Genomic DNA, 18,620 nt, shown 5'->3' with positions numbered 1-18,620 from the left:
GTCTGGTGTGGTGATCCTCAGGTAATCATGAGGATATCATACTGTCCAATAGGCATACAGTTCAATCATCTCCTCCCCTTCATCCTGGGTGAACAGGTATGTGGCAAAGTCGATCAAAAACGCCTTAATCTTATGCACGTTTGACACCCACCACATTTTGTAGATAACCTCCCCAAGCAGCACGTGGGTCTTCCTGCGCCATTTCTTTAAGACTTCCTCCATTGGGCGATTCTATGAATCACGTCACCCTAAATCCTGTCAAGATTTCAAGATTTCAACATTCACAAAACTAAAGAATAACGAGAGAGGGAGAGAAATGCAGATTGTCTGGTGATTAGTTTTACAGCACCAATACTGCTAGTGTCCTTTCTGAAGATTTGTATTTTGTTCGGGGGAGTGCTTGTGAGAGAGAGAGAGAGAGAGAGAGAGAGAGAGAGAGAGAGAGAGAGAGAGAGAGAGAGAGAATGAACATGGAAAACTGGCTTTTGTCAATCAGGTTAGTCTCCTCTTTCACAGACAGCATGATTGACAGGAGCAAATTGCACAAGCCCTTGCATCAGTCACCTCCCCCATGTCCAGTCCATTTCTAACAGTTCCATGCAGGATCTGAGCCATCTCTTTACATGAGTCCACCACTTCACTCTCTGTATCAGTGGGGTCAGGTGCTAACCACCTTTGGGCTCAGGATTGATTGGTTTCTGAGGTGTGTTTTGCCAAGTGGTGGGTTGCCCACGTTTGGCATGCTCCTCAGTCACAGATGTGTTTATACTTTGTAATAAAGATTATGTAGAAGTACATAATAAACAAGGACAGTGCATGCTTTCAGTATCTCTACTTTTAGGAAACATTTGGAGGTAAAATCAGAATCTCAAAAAATCCCATACTCTGATAGCCATATAAAACAATGCTGATGAAGCAGATTGTCAAGCAATTTAGCTAGTGTGTAATTAGTAGGATATTATTTTTTATTAACTTTTAATGCAAATACAATATCCCTAGACTCTCTTTCCTACCCCTACCCCCATGTGTATCAGTTATACAGAAGTACCTTGTGAGGGTCAAGTTGATGACAAAGCAGAACTGACAAAGGCTTGCATGGCTTGCATAAAGGTTTTCCAGGGTTGTATAAATCACACAGCCATAATATACTGCATGTAATTAATTCACTCTGGAATTAAATCGGGCTCACTCAGATGCCCGGAGCCTTTTCCAACACCCTGTCAGTGTTATGAAAATTATGGCACAACCAAGATCAGTAGAAAATACTAGAGATCTGTCTTCTCAAACAAAGCATTTTTACCTGCAAACAGCATTCTTCTTTAGAATAATCGTTGGAGCTTGGTTTACAGAACATTTCCTTTGTGGATCTTGATGGACAATAGCTTGACTGTAAAACGGAAATAGGCATATTGAGTGATCTTCATGGGATTTCACAGTAGTATTGAACCAACTCTTGTAAATCGTTATTTTTGTTACAATATACATACCACTAGCTTGGCAATAAAGCTGAAAGAGGATTATCATTTTCATAGACAATTTCATAAAAACAATAATGGTCCAAATATCATACCTCAGATTGACACAGAATACCACAGAAGGCATACATGTTTGTTGTATGATTCAAATTTAGAAGCAAGCCATTTGTATGAAGGAGTCCAAGGGTGTGTTAGTGTGCTACAGGGCAGTTTGACAAGGATCTCGTTATAAAGCAAATTGTTCAATATGAATTGCAGCTGGCGTCAGTGAGTGAAATAACAGATATGGGCTGGGCTAATTCTTATTTAAAGTCTTCCTGTTTCCTGGATTGTCTTTCCCAGGAGGGGCCTATTTCAAATGTAAATTGATTTAGTTTCCATAATTCAGTGAAGTGCTCTTTCTTTTGCGTTCATTCCACTAATTGGGGGCCATTACAAAATAGACTGCAGTCCACATGCTGTTTCCTTCATCCTGGATGTCTCACACACGTTGCATTACACAAGTCTAATCATTATTGCACTACGGCTACTTCTTTGACACAACTATTCTGCAGGAAAAGCATAGAAACAGGGCAGGTCCTGGCTACGGGTGGACTGGAGTTTTCTCAGACAGGGGTGGCGGGCTGGGCTGGTTGGGGCAGGGGCTGGTCTCCGTTTGTTTGCACAGCATGCAGCGGCGGGCAATTTGGACTAGCGTGGCGCGGAACCGCTGTATCCGGAAGGCATAGACCAGCGGGTTGACGGCAGAGTTGACATGGGACATAAAGATGCCCACGTACATGGCGCTCTTGGGCATCCCACACTCCGGGCAGAAGAAGAGGATGCAGTTCATGACATGCAGGGGCAGCCAGCACAGAGCGAATAAGAAGACGACTAGCGCCAGGGACTTGGCTAGCTTTAGCTCCTTGTGCAAGTACTTGCTTGTGTCGCAGGTGGCCTCGGCACGCATGTTGAGCTGCTTCCGGATCACCCTGAAGATCTCAGCATACAGCGCAATCATGATGGTCAGAGGAACCACCACCCAGCCGAAGAAGTTGAAGTAGACCATGTAGTCCATGCGCATGACCGTGGTAAACTTGCAAACTATTATGTCATCGCTGGTGGTGCTGAGGTTACCTTGACTGTGCTCGTTGTGCCAGCCCAACATTGGCACCAGCCCGGTCAGGGCAGAGAGGAGCCAGCACAGGAACACTGCCACCCATGCCCTGTTCTGGGTCACGATGATGCTGTACCTGAAGAGGACCAGAGGAACGATCAAAGTCGGTTTGAAAAACTATACAGTCAAACATACAACATACAAAACAGTTGGAGGTAAAGTTTAGCTTAGATATATCTAGAAACCCTTTTCATAAGCCACCTGTGTGAAATGCTTGATAGATACATTAGGCATGCATTTTTACAGTACATGTTGTTATAAGTAGCAAAGTATGAGCTGTTATGAATAACAATGATGCACAATCTCGGTTTAAAGCATTATGAATTAAATTAATTCATGGACTGTCAAACTGTTGTCCCTATTTACTTATTGCCTTTGTGCTGTTGTCTGTGCCCAATAATGTTTGTACCATGATTTGTGCTGCTACCATGTTGTGCTGCTGCCATGTTGTGTTGCTACCATGTTGTTGTCATGTGTTGCTGCCATGCTATGTTGTTGTCATAGGTCTCTCTTTATGTAGTGTTGTAGAGTCTCTCTTGTCGTGATGTGTGTTTGGTCCTATATTTTTATTTTTAATCCCAGCCCCCGCCCCCGCAGGAGGCCTTTTGCCTTTTGGTAGGCCGTCATTGTAAATAAGAATTTGTTCTTAACTGACTTGCCTAGTTAAATAAAGGTTAAATAAAAATAGAAATAAATAGAAAGTGCCACTTAAGATAACAGGGTGTCAAACTTATTCTGTGACAGAAGCACAATGCATTCATATATGCATTGAAGGTGATTCAAAAAGTGCCACCAAATTTCCTCAGGACAAAGATATGGATTTTTATTTGGCACGTATTGATTTTAGAATGCAAAATACTGAGAGCTAAGCAAATGCAAGCGTCTACATTCCTTTCCCGATTTTTTATGTGAGAAAATAAAAGGTGGCACTATGAAACCAATACAATTTAAACAAAATGTATGATCATTTTATATCACACAGCAAAATGAAAGAACCGTTCCCTTTAATAGTAAGTTCCCACTGGGCACAGACGTCAAATCAACGTCTATTCCACATTGGTTCAACGTAATTTAATTGAAATGACATGGAAACAACGTTGATTCAACTAGTGTGTACCCAGTGGGTTGGTCCCCTGTCCACATAACACTAAAAATAAATAAGACTCACCAAAAACTCTGCCAAAAATGCCTAACGAAACAGCCTTAAAAATCACTCCTTGGGACGGACAGGAACATTTTAATATACTTAAAAGCTTTCAATGTCTGGCCCATTGATTTCTATTCAACTAAGCGGTGATATATGGCTTTCCAGCAGTCTGAGAGAAATTCTCCTCAGATACACTACATGACCAAAAGTATGTGGATACCTGCTTGTCGAACATCTCATTCCAAAATCATGGGCATTAATATGGAGTTGGTCCCACTTTGCTGCTATAACAGCCTCCACTCTTCTGGGAAGGCTTTCCAATAGATGTTGGAACATTGCTGCAGGGACTTGCTTCCACTCAGCCACAAGATAATTAGTGAGGTCGGGCACTGATGTTGGGTGATTAGGCCTGGCTCGCAGTCAGCGTTCCAATTCATCCCAAAGGTGTTCGATGGGGTTGAGGTCAGGGCTCTGTGCAGGCCAGTCAAGTTCTTCCACACCGATCTCGTTAAAACATTTCTGTATGGACCTCGCTTTGTGCACGGGGACATTGTCATGCTGAAACAGGAAAGGGCCTTCCCCAAACTGTTGCCACAAAGTTGGAAGCACAGAATCGTCTAGAATGTCATTGTATGCTGTAGCGTTAAGATTTCCCTTCACTGGAACTAAGGGCCTAGCCCGAACCATGAAACACAGCCCCAGAACATTATTACTCCTCCACCAAACTTTACAGTTGGCACTATGCATTGGGGTAGATAGCGTTCTGCTGGCATCCGCCAAACCCAGATTCATCCGTCGGACTGCCAGAGGGTGAAATGTGATTCATCACTCCAGAGAACGCGTTTCCACTGCTCCAGAGTCCAATGGCGGCAAGCTTTACACCACTCCAGCCGACGCTTGGCATTGCGCATGGTGATCTTAGGCTTGTCTGCGGCTGCTTGGCCATGGAAATCAATTTCATGAAGCTCCTAATGAACAGTTCTGCTGACGTTGCTTCCAGAGGCAGTTTGGAAGTCAGTAGTGAGTGTTGCAACGAGGACAGACAGTTTTTATGCGCTATGTGCTTCAGGACTCGGTCGTCCCATTCTGTGAGCTTGTGTGGCCTACCACTTCATGGCTGAGTTGCTCTTAGACGTTTCCACTTCACAATAACAGCACTTACAGTTGACCGGGACAGCTCTAGCAGGGCCGAAATTTGACGAACTGACTTGTTGAAAAGGTGGCTTCCTATGACGGTGACACGTTGACAGGCACTGAGCTCTTCAGTAAGGCCATTCTACTGCCAATGTTTGTCTATGGAGATTGCATGGCTGTGTGCTCGATTTTAAACAAGTCAGCAACGGGTGTGGCTGAAATAGCCGAATCCACTCATTTGAAAGCGTGTCCACATACTTTTGTATATATAGTGTACATTGCTACCGCATACTCCCTTGGTATCCCTCACACATCAATACAAACAAGGCTTTAAAAAAAAAAAAAGTCCACATATACAATCGTGGTCAAAAGTTTTGAAAATGACACAAATATTGTTCCCCGAGCCACTTAGTTATCACTTTTGCCTTATGGCAAGGTGCTCCATCATGCTGGAAAAGGCATTGTTCGTCACCAAACTGTTCTTGGATGGTTGGGAGAAGTTGCTCTCGAAGGATTTGTTCGTACCATTCTTTATTCATGGCTGTGTTCTTAGGCAAAATTGTGAGTGAGCCACTCCCTTGGCTGAGAAGCAACCCCACACATGAATGGTCTCAGGATGCTTTACTGTTGGCATGACACAGGACTGATGGTAGCGCTCACCTTGTCTTCTCCGGACAAGGTGTTTTCCGAATGCCCCAAACAATCGGAGAGGGGATTCATCAGAGAAAATGACTTTACCCCAGTCCTCAGCAGTCCAATCCCTGTACCTTTTGCAGAATATCAGTCTGTCCCTGATTTTTTCCTGGAGAGAAGTGGCTTCTTTTCTGCCCTTCTTGACACCAGGCCATCCTCCAAAAGTCTTTGCCTCACTGTGTGTGCAGATGCACTCACACCTGCCTGCTGCCATTCCTGAGCAAGCTCTGCACTGGTGGTGCCCCGATCCTGCAGCTGAACCAACTTTAGGAGACGGTCCTGGCGCTTGCTGGACTTTCTTGGGCGTCCTGACGCCTTCTTCACAACAATTGAACCTCTCTCCTTGAAGTTCTTGATGATCCGATAAATGGTTGATTTAGGTGCAATCTTACTAGCAGCAATATCCTTGCCTGTGAAGCCCTTTTTGTGCAAAGCAATGATGACGGCACGTGTTTCCTTGAAGGTAACCATGGTTAACAGAGGAAGAACAATGATTTCAAGCACCACCCTCCTTTTAAAGCTTCCAGTCTGTTATTCTAACTCAATCAGCATGACAGAGTGATCTCCAGCCTTGTCCTCGTCAACCCTCTCACCTGTGTTAACGAGAGAATCACTGACATGATAGCAGCTGGTTCTTTTGTGGCAGGGCTGAAATGCAGTGGAAATGTTTTGGGGGGGATTAAGTTCATTTTCATGGCAAAGAGGGACTTTGCAATTAATTGCAATTCATCTGATCACTCTTCATGACATTCTGAAGTATATGCAAATTGCCATCATCAAAACTGAGGCAGCAGACTTTGTGAAAATTAGTATTTGTGTCATTCTCAAAACTTTGTGCCTTCAGAAAGTAAATATGTAATTTACATAAGTAATCACACCCCTGAATCAATACATGTTAGAATCACCTTTGGCAGCGATCACATCTGTGAGTCTTTCTGGGTAAGTCTCTAAGAGCTTTGCACACCTGGATTGTACAATATTTGCACATTATTCTTAAAAAAATTATTCAAGCTCTGTCAAGTTGGTTGTTGATCATTGCTAGACAGACATTTTCAAGACTTCCCATAGATTTTCAAGCCAAACTGTAACAAGGCCACTCAGAAACATTACATGTAATCTTGGTAAGCAACTCCAGTGTATATTTGGCCTTGTGTTTTAGGTTATTGTCTTGCTGAAAGGTGAATTTGTCTCTGAGTGTCTGAACCAGGTTTTCTTCTACGATTTTGCCTGTGCTTAGTACCGTTTATTTTGATCCCAAAAAAAACGTCCTAGTCCTTGCTGATGACAAGCATACCCATAACATGATGCAGCCACCACCATGCTTGAAAATATGAAGAGTGGTACTCAGTGATGTGTTGTGTTGGATTTGCCCCAAACATAACGCTTTATATTCAGGACATAAAGTTCATTTTTTGGCCAATATTTTTACAGTTTTACTTATTGCAAACAGAATGCATGTTTTTTTTTTTTATTATTCTGTAAAAGCTTCCTTCATCTGTACGGGCTTCCTTCATTTCACTCTGTCTTTTAGGTTAGTATTGTGGAGTAACTACAATGTTGTTGATCCATCCTCAGTTCTCTGTAACTGTTTTAAAGTCACCATTGGCCTCATGGTGAAATCCCTGAGCAACTGAGTTAGGAAGGACGCCTGTATCTTTGTAGTCACTAGGTGTATTGATACACCATCCAAAGTGTAATTAATAACTTCACCATGCTCAAAGGGATATTAAATGTCTGCTTTTTGTATTTTTAACCACATACCAATAGGTGCCCTTCTTTGTGAGGCATTGGAAAACCTCCCTGGTCTTTGTGGTTGAATCTGTGTTTGAAATTCACTGCTCGACTGAGGGACCTTAACAGATAATTGTGTGTGGGATACAGAGATGAGGTAGTCATTCAAAGATCATGTTAAACACTATTATTGCACACACACTCATTATGTGACTTGTTAAGCACATTTTTACTGCTGAACTTATTTAGGCTTGCCATAACAAAGGGGTTGAATACTTATTGACTCAAGACTTTTCAGCTTTTCATTCTTTATTAATTTCGAAAAACATAACTCCACTTTGACATTATGGGGTATTGTGTGTAGGCCAGTGAAACAAAATCTCAATTTAATCCATTTTAAATTCTAAATGTGGAAGTCAAGTGGCGTGAATACTTTCTGAAGGCAATGTGTAATTAGAATTAACAGAAAATGGTCCTCACTTGGAATACAGTAAAATACTTAATTTGTTGCCCTCAAGCAAAATCCATCTCATTATGGACAATCCTCTATTAAAAGTTTTAAACCCCTAATATACTGTAATTTAATTACAGGTGGTGCTGCAGACAAGATGAGTGTATTTAATCTGATGCAGTTACAGTACATTTTTGTGTCATGAATTTGGCAGTTGTTTTTCAGACTGTTTAGTAAATAGCATGCAACTGGTGGCTATACGGTGGACTCACTTGATGGGAATCTTGACCCGGAGGTAGCGGTCGATGGCGATGGCCATTAGAGACAGGATGGAGCCTTGGGTGATGATGAGGAGCAGACAGGAGAGGAAGAGGCAGGTGTAGAACTGAGTCTTCAGCCCCAGACTGATCACTATAGCCAGGGGGATGACCAGGGCTCCCACAGCAATATCGGCCACCGCCAGAGACACGATAAAGCAGAACGTGGTGTCCCTCAGGGCGCGGTTTACACAAACCACCAGCACCACCAGCACGTTGCCCAGCACAGAGGCCAGGGCGATGGCTGTCTCGATGGAGATGTACATCATGTCCACATGCTCCCGTGGCTTGATACCGGGAGAGGAAAACATTTTAAAAGTCTTCAGATCTCTCCTTTGCTTGCCTCAGATTGGAAATGGTTTAAGAGGTTTTTCTTCAATTGGTCCTATGGATTCAACTAATTTCATTGTGTCTTCTTCCATTCTGCGTATTCCCTCTGAGTTGCTGCTGTTGAGAGAAGTGTGGGTTGTCGCTGACCTGGCATTGACTGAGTGGGCCCTTCGTCAATGAGGGGATCTGGGGAGATGAATGTCCAGCATCCTCTTTTAGCTCCACACTGACTGGCTGACAGGCTGATCCCCTGCTTCTCTCCTCCTCTCCTCCTTCTCCTCACTTGCTCTCACTCTTGGAGAGAGGCTCTCTCTGAAACAAGGGAGGGGCCTCGTTCTCTTTGCAGCAGTCTGCAGCACCACCTCCTCCCTTCACTCCTCTGGAACAGTAGCGAGCTCCTCACATACCATCAGAAGTGTGTATGTGTGTGTGTTTGTGTGTGTGTTATAGAGGGGAGCTGTGACTGTGGTCTGACAGGTGGGTCTTATAAAATAAGCATTTGTGAGATTGGATGCTTTCGGCAGTGCCACTCAAGCTAACAGGGTATCAAATGAAAGTTGGAGTGCCAAGGTGCCATCTTAAGTTTTTAGTACTCTGTCATCTGAGATGCACTGCAGACAGGACCGTGACACTTACCCAAGAAGATTTGTGAAGAACCAAACTAACATTCTGCCCCCCACGCATTTGTGCTAACCAAGACCGCTGTCATCCTCTCAAATAGCTTTGCATAAATTAATGGACCGTACACTGTGTCCAAATGTTCTGTAAGCGATGTGATGTTTTTACTTCTATGCCTTAAATCCCCCATAGATAAATATTATACCATGCCTTTTTGCCTTAAAGGTGAATTAATTAATAAATGAATCATCTTTCGTGTGACTGGAGTGCTTCCCAGTCTTAAGGCTAACCTACACTGCTGATATTGATTTCTCAATCAGAAAAGCATCAATACATAAGATACATGGGAGGAATTAGAATTAAGTAATGTGCAAGTTATGATTTGTGGTTATTCAGGTGCAATCCATGGTTTAATTTCATACCCCAGCTAATTAACTTGTGAGAATGATAGTAAGTTTCGAATAGTACATTAGTGCTTAACAGTACCCACTCCATTATGTTATTCCATATCAGCAGGCAGATTATTGTGATTGTATCACATTTATGCTCATTAATACATTTCAACACACATTTTCTTCCTTTTTATCATCTGAAAACATCATCATCCTTTTCTGTGATTTTTTTACTTGAACTTCACACAGGCTAACAGCCCACCAGTTGTACATCAATCCTCATTCAGTATCTTCGCTGCATCAACTTAAACAGTCTGGACCAGCTCTTTGCTAGAATAGTCATGGAGCCAGAAAAGGGACACACACAATTAAAACATTCACTTATTGAAACATCATATCATATGCATTGAAATGAATTGGAGTGGCATTGCAGAATTTTGATGACTGCCAGCAAGCCTCGTACGAACCATCCTGATCTCGCGAGCCTGGATGGTTCGTTCGAGGCTAAGCAAGCCTATAGCCGAAAACATTTAATTATCCTAAACCACAGTAAGGCAATGTTCATCTCTGAATCAGAAAGTCCTGGCAGTTGGCAGCCACTTCAAAGGATGCAGTAATGAAGCAATCTCTGTGATGGCCCCTCGCAATCCATTAAGGAGAGCAGAAGTTTCAACGTCTGCCTGTAAACACATTCATTTTATACTCCCTTTTTTTGAGGAAACCGATGACTCAGGACTTTTTTGGGGAACATTGCCTCCGACCTCAGACTGTGCTCTGTGCGTTAGCGTGTTGGTGAGCAGACACAACAGTATCTCACTTGTATTGGAGATGGTATCACTTTTCCCATGTGCTGTACGTCATCTGCAGAGAGGGTCCCAGGCAATGTTCCCTGTAATGTTTTGGGGCACTGAGCAAATTTTAGGTCTTGTGAGCGGAAACTTGAACATTGTGAGAATTTTGTGCAACTTCCGGCGCGCGTTTACAGTGAACACTGAGGCTGTACCCTTACAGTTTTACACAGTAGCCAATAGGCTATTGTGGCTATTTGAGCATAATGTAGGCCTACCAACAAAACCAATGGAGCGAATCACATAACATTTTCACATGGAAATAGCTTTTGATTTCTATGATATAGCCTACAGTATATGTGGTGTTCAATGCAGGCCTACATTGCATGAGACTTTTTAAAAAAGTTTTTACATTATGAAGGCCTTGATATTTTAATTTTTTACTTGGTCTGTAACACCATGGGCCAAATAGGTGACTGTAAATTGCATTGTATTGTGCTGTATGATGCAAGAAACCACTTTACAAAATGAAATTAATTATTATTACCATACAGATGTCACGTACAGTGGGGGAAAAAAGTATTTAGTCAGCCACCAATTGTGCAAGTTCTCCCACTTAAAAAGATGAGAGAGGCCTGTAATTTTCATCATAGGTACACGTCAACTATGACAGACAAATTGAGGGAAAAAAATCCAGAAAATCACATTGTAGGATTTTTAATGAATTTATTTGCAAATTATGGTGGAAAATAAGTATTTGGTCACCTACAAACAAGCAAGATTTCTGGCTCTCACAGACCTGTAACTTCTTCTTTAAGAGGCTCCTCTGTCCTCAACTCGTTACCTGTATTAATGGCACCTGTTTGAACTTGTTATCAGTATAAAAGACACCTGTCCACAACCTCAAAAAGTCACACTCCAAACTCTACTATGGCCAAGACCAAAGAGCTGTCAAAGGACACCAGAAACAAAATTGTAGACCTGCACCAGGCTGGGAAGACTGAATCTGCAATAGGTAAGCAGCTTGGTTTGAAGAAATCAACTGTGGGAGCAATTATTAGGAAATGGAAGACATACAAGACCACTGATAATCTCCCTCGATCTGGGGCTCCACGCAAGATCTCACCCTGTGGGGTCAAAATGATCACAAGAACAGTGAGCAAAAATCCCAGAACCATACGGGGGGACCTAGTGAGTGACCTGCAGAGAGCTGGGACCAAAGTAACAAAGCCTACCATCAGTAACACACTACGCCGCCAGGGACTCAAATCCTGCAGTGCAAAACGTGTCCCCCTGCTTAAGCCAGTACATGTCCAGGCCCGTCTGAAGTTTGCTAGAGTGCATTTGGATGATCCAGAAGAGGATTGGGAGAATGTCATATGGTCAGATGAAACCAAAATAGAACTTTTTGGTAAAAACTCAACTCGTCGTGTTTGGAGGACAAAGAATGCTGAGTTGCATCCAAAGAACACCATACCTACTGTGAAGCATGGGGGTGGAAAAATCATGCTTTGGGGCTGTTTTTCTGCAAAGGGACCAGGACGACTGATCCGTGTAAAGGAAAGAATGAATGGGGCCATGTATCGTGAGATTTTGAGTGAAAACCTCCTTCCATCAGCAAGGGAATTGAAGATGAAACGTGGCTGGGTCTTTCAGCATGACAATGATCCCAAACACACTGCCCGGGCAACGAAGGAGTGGCTTTGTAAGAAGCATTTCAAGGTCCTGGAGTGGCCTAGCCAGTCTCCAGATCACAACCCCATAGAAAATCTTTGGAGGGAGTTGAAAGTCTGTGTTGCCCAGCGACAGCCCCAAAACATCACTGCTCTAGAGGAGATCTGCATGGAGGAATGGGCCAAAATACCAGCAACAGTGTGTGAAAAACTTGTGAAGACTTACAGAAAACGTTTGACCTGTGTCATTGCCAACAAAGGGTATATAACAAAGTATTGAGAAACTTTAGTTATTGATCAAATACTTATTTTCCACCATAATTTGCAAATAAATTCATTAAAAATCTACAATGTGATTTTCCTGGAAAAAAAATTCCATTTTTGTCTGTCATAGTTGATGTGTACCTATGATGAAATTACAGGCCTCTCTCATCTTTTTAAGTGGGAGAACTTGCACAATTGGTGGCTGACTAAATACTTTTTTTCCCCACTGTATACTCAACCTCTGGCCTCTAGGTCACCAGGCTGCTCTTTATTACGCACACCTGTCACCATCGTTACGTGCACCGGCGCCTCATCAGACTCACCTTGACTCCATCACCTTCCTGATTACCTCCCCTATATATGTCACTCCCTTTGGTCCCTTCCCCAGGCGTTATTGATTCTGTTACTCTGTTCCTACGCTACTCTTGTTTTGTTTCATTTACCATTAAATGCACTCCCTGTACTTGCTTCCTGACTCCCAGCGTACATTGTTACAGAATAACACCTCACCAAAGGGAAGCATCAGGGAGTGTTTTTTGTTTTTTTGTTGGTGTAGGTGACGTCGGGTCCGGGTGCCGATACCGGGGATGCCTCAGCTGGCTCGTCAGGCTTCCATGCTTCAGCCAGCTCGTCAGGTTTACAAGACCCGGTTGGCCCGTCAAGCGTCCGTTGCCGTGTCTACTGAGGATGCCTCAGCTAGCTCGTCAGGCTTTCATGCCTCAGCTGGCTCGACAGGTTTACAAGACTTGGTAGGCTCGTCAGGCTCCCATGCCTCAGCTGGCTCGACAGGCTCCCGCGCCTCAGCCGGCTCTGACAGGCTCCCGCGCCTCAGCCGGCTCGACAGGTTCCCGCGCCTTAGCAGAGGTGACGATCCGCTCCTGATCCCCGGGATCGTCCCTTTGGTCAGCGTCCTGCAGCTGGAGCCGCGCGTCAGTGAGGGGGTACTGTCACGTATATGCCCCATCTGGCCTCTAGGTCACCAGGCTGCTCTTTATTACGCACACCTGTCACCATCGTTACGTGCACCAGTGCCTCATCAGACTCACCTGGACTCCATCACCTTCCTGATTACCTCCCCTATATATGTCTCTCCCTTTGGTTCCTTCCCCAGGCGTTTTTGATTCTGTTACTCTGTTCCTGTCTGTATGCTACTCTTGTTTTTTGTTTTTGATCATTAAATGCACTCCCTGTACTTGCTTCCCGACTCCCAGCGTACATTGTTACAACAGAGAATTAGACAATGTAGGCTCCCCCTCTGACTATTGGCTTATTTGCATATTCAAGCCTCTCAAAATACAACACTGTCCCTTTAATTAAGACCTAAGCTTTTTACTTCACTGGCTTTTCAAAGATAGTTTGAAATGTGGCCTACTCGTTTTGTGCTCTTATAGGAAGCAGTAACTCCCCATTGCTGACCTATACTTATCTATAATTGGGCTAATAACTCGCTAACTAGCAAAGCATAGAAACAAATGTACACACGCGCGGCTCTGCGCTCTGATGTGAACTGATCTGAAAAGCGCATTCACTTGCGGGTGATTGAAAGACCGCTTGTGGGCTACCCCCGCCAATAGAATTCTACTCCGTTGCGCTCTGGCTCTGCATACAACAAAATCACAGACTCAATCTTGCAAGTTAGATTTGGTTTGGTTTGTTGCATTGAAAAGGGGCTGATATAATGTTGATTCGATCACAGAAAAAACGTTAATCTATATAGTGCAAACTAATGGGACGAACTCAGTGAAGTTAAATCTCTTGCGTCTCTGCGTGGCATGGCATTTCTTCTGCGCAGTCCTGGAGGAGGTGCACCGCCGCGCACGCGCGCAATTTAGAGGAACATTGGTCCCAGGGATATTCGGCTTTGTGTGTGTGTGTCTATGACAGAGCGATAATCGTAATATAGATGTGCAGGGCAGAACACAGGTTTATTCCTAAACTGGGCTATGGTTCAGGCCACAGCCCACACCGCTAAATTCCGAAGGTACACAAATACACAATGTAAAGTTAAGTGGCAGACTCATAGGAGCAGATCAAAATCCCGAATCGAAAGAGAGAGAGATGAGACAGTAGCACCTATTTATGCATTTCAAAACCCTGCGGGATTTACCCATCATACATATTTTGATTAATGTATTCATACTATTTCATCCTTCCACCAGATATAATCTCAACACAAATCTAGGGTTGTTACCCAACCCGGCTGGTCGTTGATTTTATAGGTTCGGTTGCCAGAGACGCAACCGAGTCATTAAGTATTTTTCTTCTGTATCTTTGGATACGACCCAGTAGTTCGTTCTAAATGTTATATTGCCAACTACGGCTAACTTACAGTCAAGTCAAACAGTGCAGCCAGAATAAGAACAAAGTAGCTGCATTCGCATTTGTTTAAGCTGTTTTCTAGTGACATTTATTTGGATACATCCATAACAATGAGCTAATGATGCCTGATTTCATCTGGCATAGAAAATGTGCTCTCTCGTCAGCACACTGTTGTTCAGAAGAGCTAGCCAACAACACATAACACAATCACTTCAAACTGAAGCTGGAAAGACTGCAAACTAGCTGCACTTCGTTTTGCCAGTTTTTTTCTATTTTTGTATCCATAAAAATTATGCTGATTCATGATTTTGAATGGCTGAGAAAAGTCCCCTGTAGCTCAGTTGGTAGAGCATGGTGCTTGCAACGCCAGGGTTGTGGGTTCGTTTCCCACTGGGGGCAAGTATGAAAATGTATGCACTCACTAACTGTAAGTCGCTCTGGATAAGAGCGTCTGCTAAAAATGACTAAAAAAAAAAAAAAAAACCTGCCTGTCTGTCTCATTCTGACTCCTGACTCCCGACAAGTTCATTACTATGCGACAGCTTGAGATAGAATTTGAATATTGAAATAATGTTGCAAATGTTGGAGAGACAGACAGCAAGGTTTATACAAATATCTGCTGTTGAAAACGAAATGTTAGTCTACGGGAAATGTGAGACAATGTCTATATGCTTTTAATAGTGGATGAGACAGTGGATTGCGCAGTCAGATGGAACAGAGTAAATAGGCATTTTAACATCATAGATTTAGCCGGTGGAAACTTGTGGAAAAGACACCAGCTGGAATGCGGTTTTAACCCATCAGCATTCAGGATTAGACCCACCCATTGTATAATTTATAATACACCTATAGAAGAGCTGTTTCAGGCCAATGAGAACATTTTACTCAAACGGACCACTGATAAACCAACCTGTAAGTATAATGTAGTCTAGCAGTAGAGTGGCTCAGTTGTTAGAGCATGGCACTTGCAATGTCAGGATTGTGAGTCCAATTCCCGGTGGGACCACCCATATGAAAAATGTATGTACTTTGGAGTGGAGTTCCTTTGGAGAAAGTCTTGCTAAATTGTATACTATCTACAGTAGACCTCTCGTTGAAATGAAATGGCACTACACTTCTGACCTCTGGGTACGTTTTGCAACAGAAAACAACTGTCCAGTGATTACACCTCTGAGACTGTATCACTATGAATAGCAGTAATGTATTACATTAGTAGATATGCAGCTATCCGTCAGGTTCCTCAGGGGATTATGTGGCTGTGGTGAAGTGGTCCTATTACCGGTTACCAATTGAGTGCAATATTCTCCACATCCTCACCAAACATCCTATTCTAGAGATAAAGGATGACTCCAACAACCCATTAGTGCTAATACAGCTCTGAAGCTACAGTACATATAGCACTTGCTATATTATTTTGACTGCGCTAATGCACCTCCATACAGAGAAGACGGTCGTAGACTGGATGAATGTGTTCCAATGGTGAAACATAAAGCACAATGAGTCACCAGATATCGTTGTTCTGTTCTGGGGGAGCCAGCAATACAACAATGGCATTGAAAGCAAAATACCAATAGCATCTCAGAAGGCTAGGAGGAGCACAAGCTGCTCCTGCATTATCGCCCACACAGCTTCAGTTATGGGCTGGGGCTTATTGGACAGACTAGACTAGACATAGGAAAATCACTGTGTCAGAGGTATATTCAATTTAAAAGTTTGTCTACAAGCTAGAAAGATATCAATATTACACAAAGACAAATAACCGAGCCACTGGTAAGCATGCTATCTCGTTACTTTTTATGTTTGTGTAAATGTTTCATCTCTTATAGTGGTTATTGTGTTTGTAATAATTTGTGTTTGCTTCGTTGGGGGACGTCATTCTTGCTTTCATAAATTCAGTAGAATTTAAGTATAACTCAGCAATATGTCCTACAGGAGAAGTGAAAGTGTTGATTCCCTTGTGACCCCCAAGGGATTGTGGGTATAAACATTTGACATCTGTACTGGAACATAGTGCAACATTACCCAACAACGACCCACATCCCTGGCCGCTGTCACTCAACTGGATCAAACTGAATATATAACTATTTATTGCTGAAGCAAACAAATCATTAAATGAGATTGCAATTTGTATTTTCTTGTTTCATCTGCCCATCAAACATACACCTTTACATTAAAGATTAGACATGAATTGGTTAACTGGCGAATACTGCATGGTATTTCTATTTCTGAGCAACTTAATCATAGAAAAGGACAGGACATCTATAACAGTCAAATGAAACCTAGAAGTGCCCACCCACTTGACTTCTCCTGCCCAATGTCCATTTTTATTCTCACCTTTTTTACTTTGATGCATTTTTTAAAACAATATGCAAATATTATTTATAAACCCTTGGCAATAGATTTCCCTTATAGTTATACAGGTTCTAAATAAGGTATTGATGCTCTTTGCTAAGGGACTATCACCTCTTATGGCTGCCTACACTATTAACATGTATCATCAACTGTGTAGCATCTCTGTCAATATTTCTGTCCGCTCTATTAGGGTTGCTGCTGATTGTTCTCAGTGGTCTGGTTGCTCTGAGAGGCCTGGTTGTAATCTTGACACACAAAGAAAGTCTTCCAGATTCCTGGATCTTGCTGATCTTGAAGGCATAGAGGACTGGGTTGACACGGGAGAGGATGCCCACGTATGAAGCCTGTTGGGGTATGTCTGACGCGTGACCAAAGTAGGCGCTCCTCTGGGCCGTACCCCTCAGTCCACCAGGTACTGGAGCCGATCCCCACAACGTCAGGATCTGACGGCATTGGCGGGACCTCCCTCGAAGTCTGGGGGGGAGAACCTTGAACGGCCCCACAAACCGGGGGCTCAGCTTCTTGCAGGGCAGGCGGAGTGGGAGGTTCCTGGTAGAGAGCCAGACACAATCCCCAGGATGGAGCACGGGAGTCTCACTGCGGTGGCGGTCTGCCTGCTCCTTCTGACGGTGGACGGCACGCTGGAGTCTCACGTGGGCTCGCTCCACACTTCTGCATGCCTGAACCACTCATCCACCGCAGGAGCGTCAGTCTGGCCTGGGGTCCACGGAGCCATGGTCGGCTGAAAACCCAGAACACACTGGAAGGGAGTCAGCCCGGTGGAGGATTGACGTAACGAATTCTGGGCGTACTCCGCCCATGGAAGGAACCTCCCCAGCTCCTGGTTAATCCTCTCTACCTGCCCGTGAGACTGAGGCCTATACCCAGAAGTGAGGCTGACCGTTACCCCGAGCTTCTCCATAAAGGCTGTCCATACCTGTGATGTGAATTGGGGGCCACTGTCGGAGATTATGTCCTCCAGAAGGCCATAATGCCGGAAGACCTGCTGGAATAGTGCCTCAGCGACCTGGAGAGCAGTAGGGAGACCAGAGACAGGGATGAAACAACATTATTTGGAAAATCTATCCACAACCACCAAAATGGTGGTGAAACCGTCAGAGGAGGGGAGATCAGTGACAAAGTCAATGGATAGATGAAACCAGGGACGCTGAGGTACGGGAAGGGGAAGGAGTTCCCTGCTGGAGCGTGCAGGGGGGGATTTGGTTTGAGCACATACGGAACCGGAATTGACATAGCGAAAAACGTCCTGCGCCAAGGTAGGCCACCAATACTTCTCGGAGATAGATTGAGTAGTACGAGAAATACCTGGATGTCCAGCGACGACAGCTGTGTGCACCCAGGTCAGCAGCCGATCCCTTATCCCTGTGGGAATGTAGATGCGCTCAGGAGGACAGGTAGTGGGTGCAGGCTCCCTCTCCACAGCCTGTCGAATGTCCACATCTACGTCCCAGACCACAGTGGCTACAACTAGACAGGAAGGGATTATGAGTGCACTCTTGACAGGACCCTCTCCGAATCGTAGAGACCTGAATCAAACAATGAAACCAGCGGCAAAACGATTGAAGATTGATCATTCTTACGTTTCTTTTGTGCAATGTGAGTTTTTATTAGAGTCAGTATCGCAATGTAATGTTATTGATTTGTCAGTTTCCTTAGCTAATTCCCTACTTTTCACACTGACACAGTAATAAACAGCTCTACAGGCTTCACTGTCATGGTGCACCATCAGTACACAACACTATGATCATCATGTCTTAGC

General features: G+C 43.7%; 1 protein-coding gene across 1 annotated transcript; it reads right to left on the bottom strand.

Annotated features, from left to right (window-relative positions):
• Positions 1–451: 451 nt before the first annotated feature.
• On the bottom strand, positions 452–8,415 carry LOC121578712 (adenosine receptor A1-like). The gene is made up of 2 exons (XM_041893098.2): positions 8,060–8,415; positions 452–2,707 (listed from the first exon to the last, which is right to left on the bottom strand). The coding sequence occupies exons 1-2, from the start codon at positions 8,413–8,415 to the stop codon at positions 2,059–2,061; spliced, it is 1,005 nt and encodes a 334-aa protein (XP_041749032.1). The 3' UTR covers positions 452–2,058.
• Between the last annotated feature and the right edge of the window lie 10,205 nt (positions 8,416–18,620).

This window comes from Coregonus clupeaformis, chromosome 12 (assembly GCF_020615455.1).
Source record: "Coregonus clupeaformis isolate EN_2021a chromosome 12, ASM2061545v1, whole genome shotgun sequence".
Classification (NCBI taxonomy): Eukaryota; Metazoa; Chordata; class Actinopteri; order Salmoniformes; family Salmonidae; genus Coregonus; species Coregonus clupeaformis.
The sequence above is the reverse complement of the archived record's forward strand: the minus strand, read 5'-3'. Positions and strand labels throughout refer to the sequence as shown.